The sequence below is a fragment of the Dermochelys coriacea genome, chromosome 1 (assembly GCF_009764565.3).
Source record: "Dermochelys coriacea isolate rDerCor1 chromosome 1, rDerCor1.pri.v4, whole genome shotgun sequence".
Taxonomy (NCBI): domain Eukaryota; kingdom Metazoa; phylum Chordata; order Testudines; family Dermochelyidae; genus Dermochelys; species Dermochelys coriacea.
Genome location: NC_050068.2, coordinates 249,225,535 through 249,248,665, shown reverse-complemented (window position 1 = coordinate 249,248,665; position 23,131 = coordinate 249,225,535). Strand labels below are relative to the sequence as shown.

General features: G+C 46.0%; 1 protein-coding gene across 4 annotated transcripts in view; it reads right to left on the bottom strand.

Annotated features, from left to right (window-relative positions):
- DENND2A (DENN domain containing 2A) overlaps nt 1–23,131 on the bottom strand; it is a 77,363-nt gene that overhangs the window by 5,646 nt on the left and 48,586 nt on the right. For all 4 annotated transcript variants that reach the window (XM_038393805.2, XM_038393813.2, XM_043518804.1 and 1 more), the window contains exons 8-15: nt 22,103–22,153; nt 17,523–17,710; nt 16,577–16,686; nt 16,225–16,294; nt 15,762–15,839; nt 15,120–15,260; nt 9,414–9,562; nt 1,378–1,555 (exon numbers count right to left, since the gene is read on the bottom strand). In XM_038393805.2, the coding sequence (XP_038249733.1) occupies nt 1,378–1,555; nt 9,414–9,562; nt 15,120–15,260; nt 15,762–15,839; nt 16,225–16,294; nt 16,577–16,686; nt 17,523–17,710; nt 22,103–22,153 (965 nt within the window). The remainder of the gene's footprint in view (nt 1–1,377; nt 1,556–9,413; nt 9,563–15,119; nt 15,261–15,761; nt 15,840–16,224; nt 16,295–16,576; nt 16,687–17,522; nt 17,711–22,102; nt 22,154–23,131) is intronic.

The window sequence follows — 23,131 nt, the reverse complement described above, 5'->3', positions numbered from 1 at the left end:
GAACCACAGCAACTGGAAGAGATATAAAACACTGGTCAACAGCAGGGCCCCTGTTGTGGTTTTCTGACCACTTCGCCACAAGCCACAAAATGACAGCTTGAACTGAAAGAAGCTGGCCTTCCCTAACCCTCCTGCCTTCACTTCTCCCCCACATATCCCAAACCCTTAGACTAGAACACAGTCAGATCTATTGTCTAAGCGAAAAGCTTTACAAAGAAGCCACAGACTATTTTACACAGCCAATGATGACTGAGTGACCAAAATAATATGGGGCTTTATCATTAACTCCTATTTAGTATTTACTCTATCACACAAAGCAAAGCAATGCAACTTAAAAAAAATTGAACACATCATATGTAATCTGTGGAACTCATTGCCATAGGAATATTGGAAGTAATTGCTTAGTATGACTCTGCAAAGATCAGCTTTGTATGAAAAGTGTTGGTAGTTATAGAGCAGGTGTGAAGTGGCGAGGAAAACAGAGTTGCTGATCTCAGCTTGTCTTTAAAAGATTATTTCCCTTAACACCTTACCACCATCAGTGCCGCTAATGGGCAGAAGGTTGTAGTCCACCAAAGGTTTTTCCTGCACTGGAGTCTAGGAACACTTTGGATGTGAGGCTGAAAATGTTATGACCTGTCATGCTGTGTCTGTGTGTTTGCCCTGGCACATCTCTCATCAGTCCTGTTCAGAGTTATTCATTTATTTACAGGTTTGCTTATAATTATTATTCATTTGTAATGTGGGAGCACCTAAGAGCCCTAGTCACTGACCAGACCACATTGTGCTAGGTGCTGTACAAACAGAACTAAAACACAGTCCTGATCCAAAGCGCTTGTAATCTAAGTATAAGACAAGAGACAACAGCTTGATACAGCTAGCCAGTCAGACAGATGTCTGTACTAACTACAACCATCCCAGGCCCTGGACAATCTCTAAAAAGAACAATTCATACATAACAGACTGAGCAATTGTCTCTCTGCACTGCCCTGGCAGCACTATAACTATAACAAAACTTTTAATAATAAACCCCACCAGCAAAATCACCACCCTTCTCCCAACTTCCTGTGGGACAGGAAAGAAAAATGAAGGTCATTATGTCAGTTCCCCCTACCAGCTACAGCAAAGTCACTGCTCACTAGGTAGCAGCCAGTGTGTCTTGGAGCCAAAGGTTACAGGTTTTATTCATGATGCAGTTCACTGACAACTGGGATAGCTGTATTTCTGCAGCCACAGATAGTTACAATGCCACCCTGCCTTAAAGCAGTGACACAATCTAAGTCTATGAGGCAAACCCTTTTGGGTGAGAAGACAACACAGTGCAGCCAATGCCTGTGGCTTTTAAAAACAACAATTTCATCTGAGTTCATGGCTCACCTCTTCCACCGGTAGCTCCTTGAGACGGGGCAGTGAGCTGGTGAGCAGGCCAATCAGGAAGGGGGTTGGTGAGCACACAATGTCAATCATGGAAGGCGGCAACACTGGGATGTAGGTGTGCTGCCAGGTGAAGGGGTAGAGGAGCGCCACCATGGCATGGCAACACTTCGACAGGGTGCTAAAAGACAACACAAAGCACACAGCAGTAGAGGCAAGGCAGAGGGTGAGCACTCAGCACTTGCTGAAAATCAGGCTCCTTTCAGGTGTCTCAAGTTGGGCACCCACAGTCACAAGTCATTTTCAAAACTCTTGTCCCCAATCTTTATTTCCTGGTCTAAAGACACATGGAATGGGTCAGGATTACAGGAAGCTATTCCTCTGTCACATGACAAGGGGCAGTTTTCCACTGCCTCCAGTGTCTGCTATGCATGCTTGACAAGGACACGCAGAAGTGGCTACCAGTGCAACTTTGCTTTCTTTAGAGAGCAGAGATACAGTATTGAAGGCACAGCTTGTCTTGATGCTTAATTCTCTCCCAGCCCAATGACACTCTTTTAATTAACAGCATCTTCTCTTTCTGACACTCAGCATACACCTCAGCAAAGAACAAGTCTGCAGGGGAAAAGGGTATCAATGCACATATAATGAACTTTTCAGAGAAAACAGACTAAATACTCACTAGAAATCAGGACAAAATACGACACTACCATACAGGTCCTGCTCAGGACAGGGCCTCAAAAGGCCAGGCTGACCCAAGAGGATGGAGGGGAGGGACTAAATTGCGAGTATGTCTACACTGCAATTGGGAGGTGTGATTGTATACAGGGTAGACATACTTGAGTTGCCTTTTTCTAGCTGGATCAAAACCAGCTTCAGTAACAAGAGCAGGGTAAACGTGGCAGCTGGACAGTGGCATGGGCTACCCTCCTGAGTGCAACCCCATCCAAGACCTGGAGCATGTGCGCAAGTGACCAGCCATGCCATACTGCAGCAGCTACATCGCTATTGTTACTCCAGATAGCTTTGATCTAGCTAGATGCCTACAGTGCTGAAATCATACCTCCTAATTGCAGTACAGACATACCCTGAGGAGCTGGGGTAGGGGAGGTACAATTCATCCTTTTCCCATTCAAATGCTACCAGTGACTCTGAAAGTTCCTTCACGAACGACTTCCAAGAAGGTTTGGCCAGAGAACTCTTCTGAGCGCTGGAAGGAGAGGTGGGCGGGGCGTGCGGTCAGTTTCACGGGGCTATGCAGAGCACGCTGCGGGACACTGGTTACTCATCTGTTCTAGGTTTGGAAGCGTTTGTGCATGTCAGGGGATGGGGAGGCTCGCCATAACAAGCTGCGTACATAACGTCATTTCGGTTTTACTAGCATCCAGCTCTTGAAAGAATGGGGGAGGGTAGAAAGGCTAGTCTGGCCTGAAGGAATCACATGGCCAGGAAAGCACTCACAGCTGGCTTGTATTAAACTCCATGGGGGGAATTTACAGTGAAAAATGTGGCTCTGGCAGCTGTTGCTGACTTGTAATGAGAGAGAGAGAGAAGAGGGTTTGATAGATGTGGTCTTGTGCTCGCTCAGAAAGTAAGGCCTGATTTTTTGCTCCAGTTATGTCTGGTAAATTTGAGTCCCTCCAGCATGACATTAGAGTGTGTTTAGGAGAATATCATGGTTGGGCTACAGGTTTTGGTTGCTTTTCACTGGATAAATTCAATTTGGCAGAGTGTGACTTCTGCTGTTGGATCATCACTGTGACCAGGTGAAGAAGCGCTCTGAGCAGTTTATACAAAGGTGCATGCCAGCCACGGGTTAAGTGAATTCTGATCCCTAGAGCAGAGAGAGGAATTCATTTAACACTTCAGTTTAACACGGGGATAGTGGTACTGCCCTCCTTTGTAAAGCACTTTGAGATCTACTGATGAAAAGTGCTATATAAGCACTAGATTTTTGTTATTCTTTAGGCTTTACCTGTGACTTTAACAGGTGAAGAGAATATACTAGGGAATTACTTCAAGGAACTTCCACATAGAGGGAGTCTCTCTTTATGAAAGAGTCCCAGATTTTCATTTCCTTGCTTACAGGGACACTGTCAACTTGATTTGTTTCTGTCAGCTGTAAGCTGTAAAAAAAAATTGACATTTCTGATGGAGCGCACTTTAAATACAGTCTCCTGGATTTTTAAAAGGTCCTTTAAAAAAGGGCAGAGGGCTCTACTCCCCAGCTGATGTTTAGAAGGGTGCAGAAGTCTAACCACTAAAGCATGTTCCCGCCCCCTTCTTGCTCTCTGTGCACATTCCAGCCTGCTGCCCCTTCACCTCCACTTGCACTTTGCTTCTGCTCTCACCAGCAAGTCCTGCACCAACCGCAGATAGTGCTTCTAACTCTCCACAAAGTCCTGTCAATTGCACAAGGCAAACAATGTGAAAAATAAACGTTCTTCAATTGCGTTCATTTACAGCAAACTTGTAACAAGAGTATGCCTCCTATGTGAACATCAGCCTGACTGTATCCCTTTAAAACTGTCTCCTTTAAGGAGATGTTGCTTTTCCTCACACATTTTGTGGCCAACGTTATCCAAGACTGAAAAGCAGGGGTTTCCTCCTCCTCCTTCTTTGTTTCCTAGCATATTTTTCACCTCCCCAATTTTATAACCTGCAGAAATAATAGCAGTGTCTGTGTGGAAGCACTGTCACCAATTGCCAGGAACGTTATGGGATTATTCTGAGAACAGCATTGGAGCTCCTTTTTTTTGAGCTGGAATGCAGGTGGCAAGGGTAGAGGTTATATCTTTGTCGTGAACCAACCTCTGCCTCCTTCATTTTCAGGGCACAGCCAGCTCCTCCATCCAGGGATAGGAATTGATGTGAAAGGTTGCCTTAGTGATTAATGGAACTATCTGGTCTGATTCCAGACAGCTCTAAGGGAGAACACTGTGCAGCCAAAACATTACTCTACCTGGGAGCTAGTGGGATATTAAAACATTTGGTCCTCTACGAGCATTACAGTGACTCTCCATTCCCTCTTCCCCTGCTTGCAAGTCATAATGGAATACAGAGGGCATGTGACAGAGGAAGTGGGAGGGAAGATGCTTGAGAGGACAGCTGGTGGAGGTCACAGACTCAGTTGCATTGGTTATGACAAAATTTTGTTTTGAAGTTGTATGCTGTGACTGTACAGAAAGCAAAGAAGGTTCCCTTCCCTTTCACCATAGCATCTCTGAAGTCCTGTTCACCAGAACTCTCCCACGTTAATCCTGGTCATCTTCGCTCATTTCTCCCATTGTGGAATTTTCAGTCTACTTTGTGGATCAGATTTCTTAGCTTCCAATCCATCAGCATTCAGGAGTGCAGAGACGCTGCTTTGGGGAGTATGGGGGTGGGGAGAAAACAAGTGTAGAGTCTCCTCTGCTTGAGTTTCAGCCAATATTGCTCGCTGTGGTACTGGATGCATTCAGGGAACTTCAGCCTTTCAACTGAAAAATGGAAGCTTTAGAACGATTTAAATCTAGCAGGAAGACAAGGGTCTGTTATTTGTGGAGACTGTCAATGCCTCCCTTTGGCGTGGCAGATTAGCAGCATGTCATGCTGAGATGATTTTTAGGCACATACTCTCTAGGCTGGGAATCCTATCAGTTATCATCTGTTCTCTAATCTTCTCCTTCAGGCTGAGGTTAGGGAGAAGAGAGAAAAGCAACTCCAGAGTGCTCAGATGGCGTGGGTCCTGATCAGTCTGATTTTAGACCTAGGTACAGCATGAAGCAAGTGCTGCTCTTGTCAGTTTGTCGTCTCCTATTGGTGATGATCAAAATCAAGTGTCCATGCTGATTCTTTTAGATCTGCCTTTGATACTATTGATCCTGAAGCACTGTTGACACAGCTGCAGTCCCCAGCAGGGATCTATAGGACTTGTGACCGGGTAATCTGTCCTTTAATGGTAGTGGTGCCTAATGGTCAACCCACCCCATCACATGGCCTAGTCCTTTAAGAGGATGAAAGGTCTGATTATATATACAGGGACTTGGGAGACATGTGAGAGAGGAAGTGGTCCCAGGAGTAAAAAGCGTTCGGGATGAAATGCCATTACTGTTTCTTTAAGGACACAGAGCCAGAAGCCTTGCAGAGAGAATGGGGCAAGGCTCCCCTCTCCCCCAGCCAACTGGGATGAGCTGAAAGAAGGGGAACAGCATAAAAGCTGCCTCTTTTCTCATAGCAGAATGGACAGTAGGCGACACCAGCAGGGAAAGGCTGGTCCAGCTGGGGGTGAAGCTGGTAAAGGTCCCACAGCTGGTTAATCCATGACTCCGTTCCAGAGAGGACAGCTGAGGAATCCTGCTTAGGGAGGACCATGAAATCAGACTAATAGAGCCCAGCTCCAGCGAGGAGAGCTGGTGAGGCTCCTAGGTGAGGGGAAAGGGTAGAATTAACTCATACAGCCCAATTCCCAGGAGGAGAGCTGAGGATTCCAGCTTAAGGAAGGACTGAAAAGGGGTAACCCTGAGAATGAACCAAGAAGGGTTGCTGGACCAGAGGCTGTTTTCAGGCACAGGAATGAAGAGTGTCCTGAAGGAAGGAGCCAGAGATGGCTAACTGGACTAAGCTCAAGGCAACAAATATCCCTGGGTGTACCTGAATGAGCTTCTACTTGTGCTTGTGGCTGTCACTAATAAATGAGACCCTTGCAAGGAGCGTGCTCTTTGATTAAAAAGATCCATCTGGACTTGATTATAACCCAGCGGAAGGGACGTGAGACGGGGTTGCCATGCCTGACCAAAAGGGGGCACACCAGGGCAACCTCCAGGCCCTCACAGGACTTTAGACCAAGATTTTCAAAAATGGGTGCCTTAAAGGTAGGTTCCTAAATCCATATTTAGGCTCTTGAATAAGTGTTCTGATCTCTAAAGTACTGAGTACCCAGCAGCTTCCACTCAGCCCAATGGAACTGCCGCATTCTTAGCACTTTGGAGAAATCAGGCCACCTATTTAGGTTGGATTTAAGGAGTCTGACTCTGAGACATCTGTTTGTGCAAATCTTGGTCTTTAGTGTCCTGGACTGTCACTCTGGCACTTTGATTTGAAAACAATATCTCACTACAAAGATAGTCTAATCCATTTGTGTCACATAGCAGACCTTAAGTACTGGTGTTTCCCCTACCCGCATGAAGGCCTATACAGGCCTGAGCAAAGCTGCGGAAAGATTATCTCAATAAAGCAACAATTTTTTGGGGTAGTCATATTTTGGGTTGAAAGGGAATGTTTATTCTTGTTGCTATGGCATGGGGGAATAAAACTAACAACCAAATTCTCTCTTTGTCCACTGCCAAGCTTGGATTGACAGATTTTTAAAAAACACTCAATATTCATTCCAAAAATGGAAAAGACAAAAACATTTCACTTGCTTTACACTTGTTAGATGTGTTTTTGGCTCAGCTTGAAAACATTTAATAATTCACACAGTACTTGGCAAGAGTCCTTTCCACTTCCTTTCGCAGAGACTTCAGATTTTGTAGCAATTAAAACACATAAATAAACTATGTATCATTTTCTCTCTCTCTCTCTCTCTCTCTTAATATATACATATACACCCTCACAAACAAGTACACGTACAGATAAACACAGTGATGACATCCACATGATAAATTAGAGCGGTGTGCGATAAATGCAATTTATCATGCACTTTTCACCACTTCACCTGCACTCTGACCATTATTCCATCCCTCCTGGACTCCTACTAGCATTCCAAACCCCTGAGCAGCTTCAAACAGATGTTTTTTCTACTTTAAAAAAATCTATTTGCCAGATAAATGTTTGTTTTCTTTCCCCCAAAACGTGCAATTCCCATTCCCAAAGTAAACACTATTTAATACTTGGCAATTTCCTTGTCCCCTGTTCCAGGGCAAGTGACAGTCAGCCTTGAATCAGTGATAGATTTGAAGTCCAATATCTGAAAAGCCATCACTGATAGGAACAGGAGTTTTCCACCAATGGATGGAAAAAATTCTCAGCTTCCCATTATGATACACTACAGTGTTGCCAATGCCAAATGTTCCAAAATCATGAGTCAGGGCCCAAAAATCATGAGATTGGCTTTAAAAATCATGGATTATTTGTTTTTAATATTACATTTGGGTTATTTTCTTTGACTTTTGGTTTCTGAGCCTTTAAGATACTCTTGGGTCATGGTTTCAAACTTGTCGCCACAACTATGTGGGTTCGAAACTTATTTTAAGCTGATTGTAAAAAAAGAAAGCTGAGATTCTCGTGAAATAGCTGACTCCAGGAGATGGGGCTCTAAGAGAAATAACAAATATCACAAGATTCACAATAAAATCATGAGTGTTGGCAACACGGCACATAGTACTTGATTCCAGCCCTTGTAGATTCATAGATACTGGAACTTAAAACCTTTATGTATAGGAAAGCTATTGTATATCATTTTTAGAGGTTTCTACAATTTTTAATACTTTTTCTCCTTCTCCAAGGCTTGGACAGTTGGACTCAGTATTAAGGCACCTGGCTTTACTGTCAGAAGAATACTGATAGAAAACATTTTTGCAATATTTTCTAAAACACATGTATTCTGGATATGCCACATGACGGTGCAATATGATATAAGGGTTTTACTGGCACTCATTTGGGGCAATCTGCCTAACAATGCGCTGATTCCAAACTTATACCAATAAAATCCTTGCATGGCATCACATATTCTCACTGGCTATCATCATGTAAAGGTTAGTCTATGCCTCTGTCCCTAATGAATCCAGTCATAATGCTGCGCTTATCCTATATGAGAGGAAAAACCTCCCAGAGGAAATCTTGTCATTATAAAGATTACCAAAATTATCTGTGTAGTTTAGACATGGGAAATATAGGATTGTCACAGGTTAAGGGTAGAATCAGTGCTTTCATGCCTTGCATACTGATGTACTTTTAAGAGGATATGAAAAAAAATCTACGTATGTAACACGTCAAGCAAATGTAACCAAATAGATCCTCCCCTCCTTGACCCAAAGAAGCAGTAAAGGAGTGAAAGTGGGGAGCTGCAGCCTGTATGCTACAGCCCACCCAGCCTTCCCATTGGTGTGATGAGTTTGCATGAGCTCTGCCCTTACAAATCCCTGGACCCCTGCAGGGTGACTTGTTCCTTTGCTCCCCTATAGAAGGGGCCTCTCCACTTGCCTTCCCTCCCCCAGTCCCAGGGCTGTAGCCCGGCTGGCTGGGATCTGTGAAAACAGACAGCTTGGGGGTATTGTACGCCTGCTGAAATCTGATCGCACTCATAAGTGTCATTACTCATCTGTAGCTTTTCCGTCACCGAGCTTTGAGAACTCTTCTCTCTGAATCCTCAAGTGCTTAAGGGCTGGATGGTTGCCAGGCACCAGCTGCATAAAATCTTAAAGAGATCTGGACCCCTGTGCTGAACTTGTGGGAATGAATCAATTTAAACTCCAAACCTCAAGAACCAATATTAAAAAATTAGTCAACAGAATCTGAGAACCTCAGCGAAAGGGCTAAGAGACACTGAGTTCTCTCTCTCCTTCTCCTCACCCCAGGCTTGGTTCCTATGGGTGCCAGAGCGTGGCTGAAAAGGGAACATTGTTTCCCTCCCAAGCAAAAGGAGGGGTTCTGCTTTCTTATTGCAAGGAGCTCTGTCTCGCTGAGATTCTGAGTAAAGGGAACTTGGTTTCCTTTGTGCACCAGAGGAAGCTCAGTTTTTGCAAGCTCCAGAGCTGGGCTTCAGAGTAGCAGCCGTGTTAGTCTGTATCCCCAAAAAGAAAAGGAGTACTTGTGGCACCTTAGAGACTAACAAATGTGTTTATTTGAGCTGGGCTGAGGCATTTGGTTTCTTGCAGCATGTCCAGTAGAGGGTGTATCACCTCCTCAGAGCTCCTGCCCTTTGGGAGCACTGGCTGTACTTGCTGGGAAATAACAGAGAAGAACAAAAGAACACAGAGGGGCCAGTACTCCCTTCTCAGTCTCTCCTTAACTAACATTTGGTTTAAAAGAACGCAAGAGAAAGATGCAAAGGTGGGTACCTGAGTTTGTCTGCTATAAAGATCACTCTTCTCTCTAGAAGCAGGGATGCAAACACTCGGCTCAGGTGCCGGACGCTGAGAGAGGAGAACAGGGACTCAAAATCAACATGCTCAAGTCTCGAGTCCAGAGGCCGCCGCAACTCAATTACCTGCCAGAAGGAAGCAAAACACAGGTCATGGCCTCAATCAGTGCACTGACAGGCAAGGGGCCAGACTCCCCCAGGACTTCAACCAGGGACCCTCTCAACCAAAAGAAACAGTGTTGCTGCTGGAGCTAAAGGAGACTTTTTTTTAGTGAGTGGCATGCCTGGAGATTTAGTCTTTCCACAGGACCCACAAATACAGCCTGCAAATGAAGCTGAAGGCCAGCACTGGTTTCCCATCATATTTTCCCTACCCTCTCGAGCAGTTATGGTGAGGAGGTCTGAAGCAGAAGGCTATCATAGACTGATAGGTTTTCCCAACATGAGGTTCAGCTGATGGGGCTAATAACAAGTAGAACCAGGACTTCAATTTGGGCAAGCTCCTATATTCTAGTAGGCCACAGGAATGGTTCAGATTGAACTCTCCCAGGGGCTCTGTCCAGAGTCCATTCCAGTTGGGTGCAGAAATCCATTGCAGCTCCTCCCACTGAATTAGGCACGGGGAACTCCCTCTCTACGTGTGTGATGCCCAAGCAGACTTTTATGCTTAGTCTTTTGACATGGGGCAGTCCCAGGGAGTGGAATTTTGTTCCCATCAGAAATGGATTTTGGGCAGCACTCTGTAGAGCACAGGGGGAAGGATGGAGGCAGGGGATGTTTCTAATTTTTCAGTCAGTTCAAACTGCCAGGATCACTTTCACTATGAGAATCTGGTCAGGAAGGAGAGGGGAGCAAGGTCTAACTTGTAGACTGTCCTCTCTGGTATCAATTACAACACAGACTACTTTCTTTGCTTCTACCTACATATACAGTCCTCACCGTAGCACTTCACTGCCATTAGTGTATTTCTCCTCAGAACACCCCTGTGAGATAGGGCAGTATTATCACCCCCATGTTACAGAGGGGGAACTGAGGCACTAAGTGACTTGCCCAAGGTCACACAAGAAGTCTGTGACAGCAGGGAATTCAAGCCAGGTCACCCATGTCCCAGGCCATTTCTGTAACCACTAGACCATCTTTCCTCCTGTGTAATCAGCTTCAAAGCACCTGGCTTATTCTTCTGCAGTACATCACATGACCCACCCTCGACTTTGGACCTGGTTCTCAGGTAGGCAAAGGCCCTTATGTGCTGTTGTGGCAGCTTAAAGGGCCTTAAAGTGGGCAGAAACAGCCCCCTAAGAATAACCCCTGTACAGTGAAGCTTTCTGGTGTAGGCGGCAGACTGAGGGTGTGGCTGGGCATGCTCCACTACAGATATTTTATATGGGTTTCCCAGAGACCCTGGACCACTTAAATTTACTCTCAGGCCCAAGCAAGGCTCACTCCCACACAATGCTGAATGGGTTAATGTGTGCCTGAGTGGCCAATTAACATAGCAGGCTACACCTGGAGGGAGAGCCAGGCTTAACTGATCATGAAGCCCAGAGCTGGGCAGGAACAGGCTGGCTCACATAAAGAGAGGAAGCTTGTAGCAGAAGGGGGCTAGTAAGCTTTGAACTGCTCCAATACCTAGGCAATGAAAGCCTGAGTGTAATACTAAAATGTCAGAATAGCATACGGAGAAAAGGGGAAATATCTAGGGACTGGAAACACGAGCTTATTGCCTCAGTGAGGAACCCTGGCAAGAGGCACTCTAGGCCTGAGGCATACAGACCCATTGCTCTCACAGCATGGTTAGCCAAAACCATGGAAAGACTGGGGATGGAGAGATGAGTAGCACACTCAGAAGGAAATAGGCTCACAGAGGGAACATAATGTGGATTCAGACGGCAGGGGTGCAACTGACACCGATAGACACAGAAGCACAAAAACCAAAAGAATACATGATAGTAACCTTCCTGGACACAGAAAAAACCTGCAATGTGTTACGGAGAGAGAGAGAGACTATTATATAAAGTGGCAACCATCTGGGTACTGTAGAGAGATATACAAATGGACAAGGGATTTCCTGCGCAAAGAACTACACAGGTCTGGGTAGAGAAAGCCTTTTCCACTGTATATTCCATTACAAATTGAACCCTACAGGGGACTGTCATTAGCCCAGCCCTTTTTAACATCATGATAAATGACCTTCCAAAGGAAATGAGTGCAGGAATAGACATCAGATGATTTGCTGATGACCAGGTCATATGGACCACAAGAAGAAACCTTGGACTCCAAAGGAATCAGCGATGCACTTTGTGGGAGTACAGAACAGGGAAACAGGTGGGGCTTCAAGCTCTCCACTGACAAAACTAAATGAATGATCTGCACAACATGGAAGATTCAGAAATTATATAAATATATGACCAACAGATAAATATAGTGAAAAAGGACAAATTCTTAGGTGTGATATTTGATAACAATCTCAAATGTGATGGAGTGTGCTTCCTCCTCTTTCCCTGAAGGGGTTAACATAGGCCAGGTGGGCCAATTAACCTATGAGGCTGCAGACCAGGGGACATTTCAGCTGAGAGGAAAGCCCTAATTAAGGGAAGCTCACCTGTGCAGGAACAGGCCGGGCTTCTATAAAACCAGGGAGCTGGTAGCAGAAGGGGGTGCTGCCAGGAAGAGGGATTCAGTCACTCTTCATGGGACAAGGGATAGCAAGAGATTTAGACCCCAGAGGAAGGGTTTGTCTAGCAGACCCAGAGGAAAAGGGTTTGGCTACAAGGGTGGAGAATGAAAGCTTGGGAGAGGCAATGCACGAAGTAGTCCAGGAGAGATGTAGGAAGGTTTGGGGTAGTACAGACCTTGGCTGCCAGAGATAGGGCTCCTGGACTGGTACCCAGGGTAGAAGGTGGACCTGGGTTCCTCTACTAGCCACTGAATTAGTGGCCCACTCTGGGCAGCGATCTTGGGGACCATCCGGGACTATCCATCCCCGTCACTGAGGGAGTTACTTAGCCAGGGCAGTGGACTTAAGGACTGTGTGGGATGCTGTGGAAGACTGTGATAGAACCACAGAAGGGGAGGACTGTTGTGACTTGGCCAGAGATGCAAGCCATGAAGACAAGGCGCTGCAGCTGCTGACGAGCAGGAGAAGGGCCTCAGGGTGACAGAGTGAGATTACAGGCTGAGAAACCATAAGAAGAGGTATCGGGGAGAGCTAATCCCCAAACCGGCCAGGAGGAGGTGCCCCTAGCAGTGAGTTGTGAACCCCGGGACAGAACCATATTGAAAACATTATAGATAAGTGCAAAGGGAGAAACTTACTAAGAAAATGGTGGACGCCAATCAGACCTATTATTGAGTATGGCTGCTAGGCCTTTAGGTCAGCATCAAAAACAAATCTGAAAAAACTAGACTGTATCCAAGCACAGGCATTGCATACTGCATGCAGTGCTTTCATTACCTCGCCTCTGTATGTAATGCAGATAGCAGCTGGAGAAATGCCTATTACTCTCAGAAAGAAGCTCCGAGACTTAGCCTTTAGGGCCAAAGTACTACGTAATAGTGAAGATAACACTAAGCTAATATATATTAATTGTTGGGAATTAAGTGGAGAGCAGGTAGGTCAAAAACTCAAAATTCCTCAGTAAGTAGGGTAAGGAAGTGGATAAAGGATCTCTGTGAAAATAAAGGCTTAAAAAAAGAGGCCAAAATCTCTAGCTCTGGGAAAATACTCTATCTCTGGAGAACCACCTCCTTGAGATAGATATGGAACTATATGATGAACAAAAGGAGAAGAATGATTAATATACAAGATATAGCAAATCAATGTATCTGTGATAAGTGGGGACACTATTGTCAGATGCATACCGATGGCTCCATAGAGGAAGGAACAGGTAGAGTGGGAATAGCTTTCTGGGCACCCACATTCAGACTGAAGAAAGCCATCAGACTCATGAACTTTATCTCTGGCTAAGCTAATAGGGGTCTTGCTGGCACTAACTTGGGCCCTAGCTTTGCTGCCAGCTCTCATGGCCACCCTGTGTGATCAGGGCTGCAGACACTACATAATGGCAAGTCTGACAGCAGAAACGATATATGTAATGAAATATTACTGCTAACAGCTGAATTGGCACAACTGCATGTGACCATAAAAACAGCATGGATCCTGGCACATGTAGGGATAGCTGGCAATGAACTGGCAAAGAGACAAAAAATGCTATTAAGGCCGTACAAGTTGACCTAGGGATCCCATTAAGCAAACTGGAATTTAATCACTTAATCAAAAATGAACTAAGGAAGGAATGGCAAGAATTGTGAGCACATGAAATAAAAGGGAAAAAATTCTGTGAATTAAGCCCAGTAGTTGAAAATGTTGATATAGTCCAAGGCCCTGAGATGAACATTCTCAGTACTGCCATGAGTGCAGTGGACTGGACGAGCTGATCTCTCGAGGTCCCTTCCAGTCCTATGCTTCTATGATTCTAAGAGCAAAATGGCTTTATTCAAAATGTTAACAGGTCTTTGTGGATGAAACAGTAACCTATTTCCAATAAACAAACAAAAGGATGGACTATGTGAAACACGTATGGTCCAGCAAATGGTGGATCATCTCTCATGTAATTGTAAAAACTGTACCAGTGAAAGGAGATATACTAAGGGTTCTGAGTTTTCCATATAAATAAGAAAATTTTCTTTGCCACTCCTGTCCAGAATACAAGGAAAATGGGGGCCCAATTAAAAAAGCTATTTTGCAGTTCTTTAAGAATATTGGGAAAGGTGACAGACTTTAAGTTATAACCTACCTCCAAACTCCAGCGCATGGCAGTCAGACACACAGAAAGTGACTCTGCCGTGCCACAAAACCCAAAACGATGAAGAAGAAGGAGGGGGCTGCAGGGAGAGAGTCTGCAATCACCCTCTGGGACTACAGAGTGAAAAGGCTCAAGGAAGAAGCCTAGGGGTGGAGAGTTGGCCCTGCGATCCTATTCTAAACAGAGAGCTCTGGCAGAAGCCAGGAGAGAGATAAAACAGCCGCTGGGAGTGGAGCAGGCTCCAGTGGTAAGCCCTGACAGAAGGGCAGGATTTGGATTCTACCATGGAAAGAGTTCTAGGAAGTGCTCAGTGGAGGACCAGAGCAGCAGAGAGGGATAAATGTGAAGCCCAAGGAGGGCAGGAATTGATTTGACTTTGTATATCTTTAGTTTGGGTTTTGTATTAGGGGAACCAGAGGAGAGCCCTGAGAAATCCTGGCCCATGAGAAGGGGATAAAGAGAGTGGAATGCCCTGAGAGAAGGGTGAGGACAACAAGACCCAGACTTGGGGCTGAAGATCTTGTTAGAAAGGCAGTGGATAAGTGGGACTCTCATATCCCAGAAAGGGAGAGACTTTAAAGTGACCTGGCTAGAGGGCTGAGTCATGGGAAGAGGCAGACCACAGAGGACTAGAGCCATTAGCGGCCCTGAATAGCCCTGGGAGTGTGTAGGATTTTTGAAGACACCTGCCCAAAGCTCAGGAACAGACGAACTGAGAACCAATCCCTTTGACTCTATACTCGAGCCTCCACTTCATGGGAATTTGCACATTCCCACAACCTTGCACTACAGGGTGTAGGCCTGACTTATTATTCCAGCAGGTGCTTGCTGGCCTGTCCTATCATCCCATCTTCCTCCAGCTCTGGTGGTGTCCTTACTTCAGTCCCTGAGCCCGGTAGGAAGTTCTTGACTGTGATAGTCCGGCCCAGCGCAGGGAAAGGAGCCTCCATGACACTTCTCATGAGAGGCTGTACCAAAGCAGGGGAAATCCCCCGTCTTTTCTCAACCTCGTCCAAGATCTGGAAGAAAGAACATGAAGACACAGATGTAAAAACAGGAGGCAAGAGGGAGACAGAGAATAAAATACAAAAGTATTTACATACCCTCCTTACCCCAGCTTGCATGGAGCCCAAATATGCAGTATCAAAATACTATGGAGTGAGCAAGAGAGACTAGAGTAGAAACCTTGGGTGAAATCCTTGCTCCACTGAAGTCAATGGTAAAACCCACTGACTTCAGTGGAGCCAGGATTTCATCCTTTATCTTGGAATTTCTTTGCTCTGGTCATTTTATTAAAGGGACAAGCCAATGTTTGCTGGTCCATAGTTGTATGTAATTTTCTTTTTCATAGTCTGTTTGCAAAGTTCATGTAATTAGTGTGCGTTCCCGCTCCCAGTGCCATCTTCCAGTCTCTCAAGTCTGAGACCTCCACTTTACTGAACCTCATTCTTCTAGCCTTGATTTTGCTTTCAGCTTCATCACTGCCCACAGCGCAGGTTCTCTCCCTCTTTCCCCCTCACCTTAGAGAAGAGGTTGAAGCATCCAAGGCGGCTCACGATGCAGTAAACTTCAGGAAGACGCTTCCCTTTCCCACTGGGCTTTCAAGAGAGAAACACGAACACACCAAAAAAAGGTAGTTAGTTCAACCTAGGCAGAGAGCAAGCGACTGCATTCTCTGTGCTGCTTGGGGCCTGGTCGCTCAGGGACTGGCTGGTGAAACAGAAGAAGCTCTCCTTGTGAAATCATGAGAAACGCGAAAAGGGGTTGTATTTTGGAGTGAGGGGATGGATTCTGAAGAGGGACCTTAAACAGAGCAGAGGGAAGCAGAAAGCTGGAGAGTCCCCTCTTCTGTGCCTTTTGCGTCTTCACTGAATCGAACAGCGGATGCCCCGCCCCACCTTCAGTTGGTGCCAGCAATACAAACACAATAGAGGAGGGTTTCCCCTTCGGACCCTTTTAGGGAACAGAATGGTGAATAGTTACCAATAGCCTTCTGCAATATCCAAACCGTCTACTCCCATCCTCACCAGTCAGGACAAAGGAGAAGGTTTCACTGCAGTAGGGAGAACAGAGACAAGAAGAAAAAAAATGGTCACATTAGGAAACACACCGTACACACACCCACTCCACCGCCCAGAGAACACTTTACTCCTTTCATATCTCCACCTTTCCCCTCTCTCGCTCTCAGTTCTGTTCCCTTCTGGACTCTCCAGGAGTGTCTCTGCCTCCACTGGGTTTCTCTCTCTTAGCCTTAATTGCCTCCATGGCTAAGTGAATGATACGTACAAACCCAGTTCTCATGGGGGGGAAGAGAGGGAGGAAGACACCTGCATACCTGGCAAATTGGTAGATGGGCGCCCAGTCCTTAGCATCGGGGAAGCAAAACTGGGGAATGGCTTTCAACTGATCCTCTGCCTCTCGCATGAATTTGAAGGAACGCTCGAGCTAGTGGAGAAGAGAAGGAGGGCATGTTTTTGATTAGTCATGTGGGGATGGAACGGCTTCAAATATTTGTCCTGTGATAAATGAAGAGGTGATGACAGAGACTAAGCTTTGCCTGGAAGATATTAAAATTGCTGCTCTACTAGCTCACCTGACCTTAGGATTTTTAACAGTAATTCCCCTCACACACTCCCCACCAAACCCTACTTTTGCATTTGTTTGTCCCTGTTGGGTCTCACTTCCATGCTGTGATATAGCTAAGAGCTCAGTAAAGGGAGGAGGCTATCTGTGCGGGGACATGTGTGCAAAATAAAGCCTACAGCAAACTCTTGATACACCATGTTGGAAAATGCACTGCCACATGTTTTCGTTTGGTCCTGTTTCTCATGCCTCATGCCAAGAGAGACCTGCTAGGAATAGCTTTGCTCTCTCTGCAATGACAGTTTTCTTCACCCTGAGAATCACAGTTGCTGGTCTCTCCTAGCAATACCAGGTTGCTTCCCTTTTACTGAGATAAGTGGTGGAAGAATTTTTACACACTTTCTCCCAGGGCAGTGAAGAATCCAGGTAGCTGCTCCATCTGCATTCGAGAACATCATGAAGTTCATGGGGGGCAGGGCAACCTCCAAATCCTCTGTCCTATTAAACAATGGCACAGCAGGGGATTATCCTGCATTACATTATGGGCTAACATGAGAGCTCTAACTTCCCCCGAGGGTCTCCTGTTTAAACATGAGTCCTGCAGCATGCTAGCCAGGAGGGCAATGGGTTCCAGATGGGGCTGAAGAGCCTAAATGATAACACTGCTACACCAGTAGGCCTTTGCCCAGGCACCGAACCTTTAATGGAAACTGCTGGGTGACTTCAGGGACATATGCAGCCCCAGCCTGTTTCTTGTGCAGTGATACCACAACGAAGTACTCAAACAGCTGCCTCTCTTGGTACTCGATCAAGTCCCGCTCCAAGGTTTGATACCGTGGGGCTTGCTTCAGGCGGGACTTCACATGCACCAACCGTTGGCTGTGAGCTACAAAGAGAGAGAGAGAGAGTCATTTGATATTGGAATTTGGATAGAGCTCCCACCATGCTTTGGAATGACCTCTTGTGAGCTCACCGTGACTGTAGCATGTTTCCTTTCCCAAGGGCTGAGTGAGAGGCAGAAACATTTGGAAGCTGTGCGATACAGCTTCCAAGGAAAAGCTGTAATGGCTGAGACAGTATGTAATCTGACCACTGTTTCAACACAGGAGTGTAGCACTGGCCAAAAGCACACGGGAGGAGGGGACAAGAGGGTGGGTGCCCAAATTGCAACCTATGGGGTCTAAGTGGCACAATGATTTAATAGGTACGCTTTTCAGCCGCGGAGACCCAAATTGAAATCCAGATGGGGTAGCAAGTTAAAGAGAGAGTTCCTGGGGTCATCCTCGTCCTTATTCATCTAGAACTAGAGTAGCTGGGGATACTGTAGGTCAGAACACAGGCTGAGTGATGTCATGGCCCCAGGGCTGTAATGGTGTGATGGGTGAAGCTGTAGGCCAGGAATGAAATGCATTGGCAGAGGGATGAGTGAAAAAGGTTGCCTGATGCCAGCCCATACTATGCCTGAAGCTAATCAGAGCTCCAATTACATTTATTTTTTAAAACAAGGGCCAAGTTCACCCAAAGGTACTGGGAAAAAACAAAACTGACCAGCAGTCTGAGACTACCACAATGTACAAACTATGGGACAATAAACACTCCAATCGGGAAAGTAATGAAAAGCCACCCACTGGGGAGAGGCTAGACAAGATTCCCTCGGAACATTTTCCCCTGTAGTTTTATAGTTAGGTTCAAAGTAAATCTCCAAAAGTGCCCCCTCCCCCCATAAAAGTAAACTGCAAAATGAGACTGCAGAACACTTCACAGCCAGGCACCCTGCGCTGCTGGGTGGCAGAGTGATGCCCCCAAGTTTGACAGGGGCAATCCATGATGGTGTACTGGAACTGATCAGCACCAAATAAAGTGACTGCAAACAAGAGCTCTGCCCTAGAAGACTTATATGAATGCCTTGGGCCAGATCCTTGGCCCTGCATTAGGTTGCTTTGTGCTGCTCATAGATTCCAGCTGAATACAACTGACAGCAGTCCTAGGGCTCGTCTAAGTTACACCAGGAAGTGAAAAAATGCCTGGTCAGGATATAAGGGGACTGGAAATATAGCTTATAATCATCTTTTATCCCCATCCCACCTGCACTAGTCAGGGCCTGGCTACAGGTCGCGAGGGGGGGGAGGGGGGGTTAAGGCCCTTTATTGTCTAAGGCCGGGATTTTCAAAAACACTCAGCACTGGTCTAGATCTGCTCCCTCTGAAGCGAATAGGACTTTTACTACTGTCTTCAACAGGATCAGAGTAGGCCGAGTGCTTCTGAAAATGCCACTCCTGCCCCCAAGGATGCATGTACACAGTGCCCTTCTTTTGGCGGCATGTCGTGTACATACATGCATAGTCCCCCAGCACAGGTATAAACAGAAGAATAAAATGGTGAGCCATGGCTTAGGGGAGCCGGTACAGACATGCCTGAAGGCTGTGGGTATGTATGTTGGAACATACACTACATGCCTCTCCACTCGCTCAAGCAGTGCCTCCCCATCTACACTGCTACAGTAACTCCTCACATAACGTCCTCCCAGTTGTTTCGAAGTTATGTCGCTGCTCCATCAGAGAACCTGCTCGTTTAAAGTTGTGCAATGCTCCCTTATAACGTCGTTTGGCTGCCTGCTCTGTCCATTGCTTGTAAGATTCTGTGGAAGAGCAGCAACTTTACAAGGGAGCATTGCACAAGTTCCTCTTCTCTGCCTCCTTCCCCTCCCTCCCAGTGCTTCCCCCACTGCCAAATGGCTGTTTGGCGGCGCTTAGGACTTTCTGGGAGGGAGGGGGAGGAGCAGGGAAGCGTCGGGCTCCAGAGAGGAGGTGGAGTGGGGATGGGAAGAGGTGGGCCTGGAGTGGAACTGTGATGGGAAGAGGCGGGCCTGGAGCATCCCCCGGAAAAGTCGGGGCCCGTTCTTCTCGGGGGAAGCTGCCACTGCTGCTGTGCAAGGTGCTTCCTAGCGTCCTTGCCTGCAGCGTGCTGTGCCTGTGTGGGGTAAGCCAGGGGCACCTCCCATCACAGTACAGTACAGTATATAATGTCTTTTGTCTGCCCCCAAAACATTTCCTTGGAACCTAACCCCCGGCATTTACATTAAATCTTATGGGAAAATTGGATTCATTTAACATCGTTTCACTTAAAGTTGCATTTTTCAGGAACATAACTACAACGTTAAGTGAGGAGTTACTGTATTTTTAGCAGCATAGTGCCCCACTGCCTCCTGGTTGCTGGGGAAAGGTTCTGGCAGGGGGAGGCAGTGGGGAAAGGCTGCTGCTCACCCCCTTCCAGAGCCTTTCCTTGTCACAGCTAAAGACTCCGTCAATAGGGAAAGGCTCTACCAGCTTCCCATTGCTGGAGCCTTTCCATGCAGCAGCACTAACCAACTCCTACTCATGGGAGAGCAAAATCCTCCCTTCTGGATTCTTAAAACAGGCAGATTCCATCTCCAAAGATATGCACTTTCCATGAATAGGAAAAACAAACTAGCAATGGAAGAAAGAACTGGTGAAACAAGGAGAAGTCCCACGATTTGCTCTTGTTGAACACATGGAATGTCCACTCATGTGTAGAATTACAATCTTTTTCAGAACATGAACACATGGTAACACAGAGCTAGTGTAGTTTTTACCACTCTAGCACTGTGATACAGTGGTAACATACTAACATTTTTTACTGTAAGATTTTGGTGTAGTGATTGGGCAATGGCTACATAGTATTTCAGTAGAATTGTTCCCACATTGTCTTGGAACATATGGGCCAAAGAGGTGCTGTTTTGACCCTGATCTGGATTAAATGTAGGTTTGAGGCCCAATCAGGGCTCTAACTCAGGTTCAAACAAAAGTTCTCATGAGCTGTCCTCACTAGATTTCAGCTAACTGCAAAGTGGGTAACAGGCCTGTGATAAGCGGTCAGGTGCTAGGACCCTGCACAGAAATATAGGCCTATTGAGCTGATTAACCCTGGCAGCCAGACCAGACAGTTCATATTAACTCCAGTCCAGGAATAGAAAAGGGCTCTATGAAGCTCATCGAGTGTCTCAGGGCAAGTCTCCACTGTAATTAAAAACCCGCATCTGGCCCATCCCAGCTGACTTGGATTCGTGGGGCTTGGGCTAAGGGGCTGTTTAACTGTGGCGTAGATGCTTGGGATCAGGCTGGAGCTGGAGCCTGGGCTCTAGGACCCTGCAAGGTGGGAGGACTGCAGACTGAGCGTGAACATTTACACCTCAATTTAAAAGTCCCTTAGCCCAATCCCCGCGAGCCCAAGTCAGCTGACATGGGCCAGCCGCAGGTGTCTAATTGCAGTGTAGACATACCTTCTGATGCAGAGGTAAGTTGAGTCAGGGACACAAGGGTGCTGCAGGGAAAAACCCTGCTAACAGCTAAATTCAGGAGGATGCTCAGGGTGACGTTTATGTTTGTTTTAATTTTTCTATTAAGGCAACCCCCAAAAGGAGTAAGGTTAGGTTATCTCCAATACTAGTGCACTGTGTGAGAAGCAGAGCAGGAATGCCACCTGCTTACCCTGCACCACGATCTGACCTCTTCCCCCGACCACAGGGCTAGGGTTGTATCTCTGCACAGGAATCTGAAAACCCTTATAGTTGGAGGAGCTTAGATTTCAATTGCCAGTTTCAGCTGGTTTCTAATTACGGCTATAAATCCAAACTTAATCACAGTGTCACTAGTACAGTGCTGGAGTGATTACCAGGGCAGGGAATTCAAGGAGATTCTGGAGGAATCCCGTGGAGGCTGATACAACACACAGTTTCTCTAGGGCAGAGCAAACAGCCTCACGTAGACACACAGGAGTTTCACAGCAGAGCATGTAGTGCAGCTCAATCTTTCCATTGAGCTATCTAGAGTTCCTATGCTGCAATAGTTTGCTCCTCAAGTGATTGTGTAATATGCCCTTTGGACTATGCTTATGCTGTCAAATTGCAGTGCTGCCTCTGGCAGCCTTCTTTACACATTTGTGACCCTTTACTTATTGAAACCACTTCTGAACTGCCTCAGTGTCCAAGCCAACTCCCATGACAGTCAGTTTAGAAACTCCCATTGACTTCTGTGGGAGTTGGAACGGGATCTTGGTTTGTTTCGGGCTTTCATGTGTCTCAAACTAAGCTTCTCCTGCGGTTCTGTGGCCTTTGACTTCTCTCTTTTCTGAGTAGAAATGAGTCTCTTCTCTAAGTGCCTCAGAGAGAAGAGGAAAGAGCTAATATACCCCTGGAAATCAAGTGTGAGTTTGTGAGTAACCATCTCCCATGTGTGTGGGGAGAGCAAACTTTTCTTACCTTTCAGTTTCTCTTCGGTGTCACTGTCTGATTCACTGTTCTCATCTGTAACTACCGGAAACATGAAATAAAGACTGTCTAAAAACAGTGTACTTCTTATGGATGGCAGAATAAAACTAGGCTTAACCACTTAAGGAGGCAGAATGTATTGCACACAAGGGCTCTTTCTTCCCAGGGGTGCCCATGACAATGGAGCCTTAGCTCACCATTCTTGATATCTTCCTGTCCATTAGAGGGTATTCAGAAAAGAGCAACAAAAGAGATTATGTGTATAGAGTGAATGGAAAAATCCAGAAATCTTCAATGAACATTCAGTTGGTTGTATGGATGTAACCAAGCGCAAAATTTGGATCTAACATGCTTCTCTTGGCTACACAATAATTTGAGGGACAGGGGGAACACAGTTAATTGCCATTCTGGATCAGATGCATGGTCTGTCTATTCCAGTATTTTTCCTCAGACAGTGTCCAGAACCAGATGCATTAGAGGAAGGTGCAAGAAACCCTCACAGCAGGTCAATGTGGAGTAATCTGCCACCATTAAGGTCTCTTCCTAATCCCTAAAAGAGATTGTTTTAAAACACTGAAACATATGCTTTTATATATATATATATATATATATATATATATATATATATATATATATATATATATCATGACAAACATCTACAAGCATCTGTGAGAAAGAAACACCAAGAAGGGGAGGAATTGTTCAATGCAACCCATGAGGTTACCATTAGGAATAATAGAATAAAACTGAGTCGGAGGGAAATGTCCTTACAGTAAGAGCTCCTAGGCTATGTCTACACTACACTTTCGTCAGTAAAATGTTGTTGGTCGGGATGTGAAAAAAACACCCTCCCAGCTGACAAAAGTTTTACTGACAAAAAGTGCCGGTGTGGCTAGCACTATGTTGGCGGGAGATGCTCTCCCGCTGACAAAACTGCTGCCTCTTGTTGGGGCTGGTTTTATTTTGTTGACAGGAGAGCTCTCTCCTGTCAACAAAGAGTAGCTACACAGGAGACCTTAC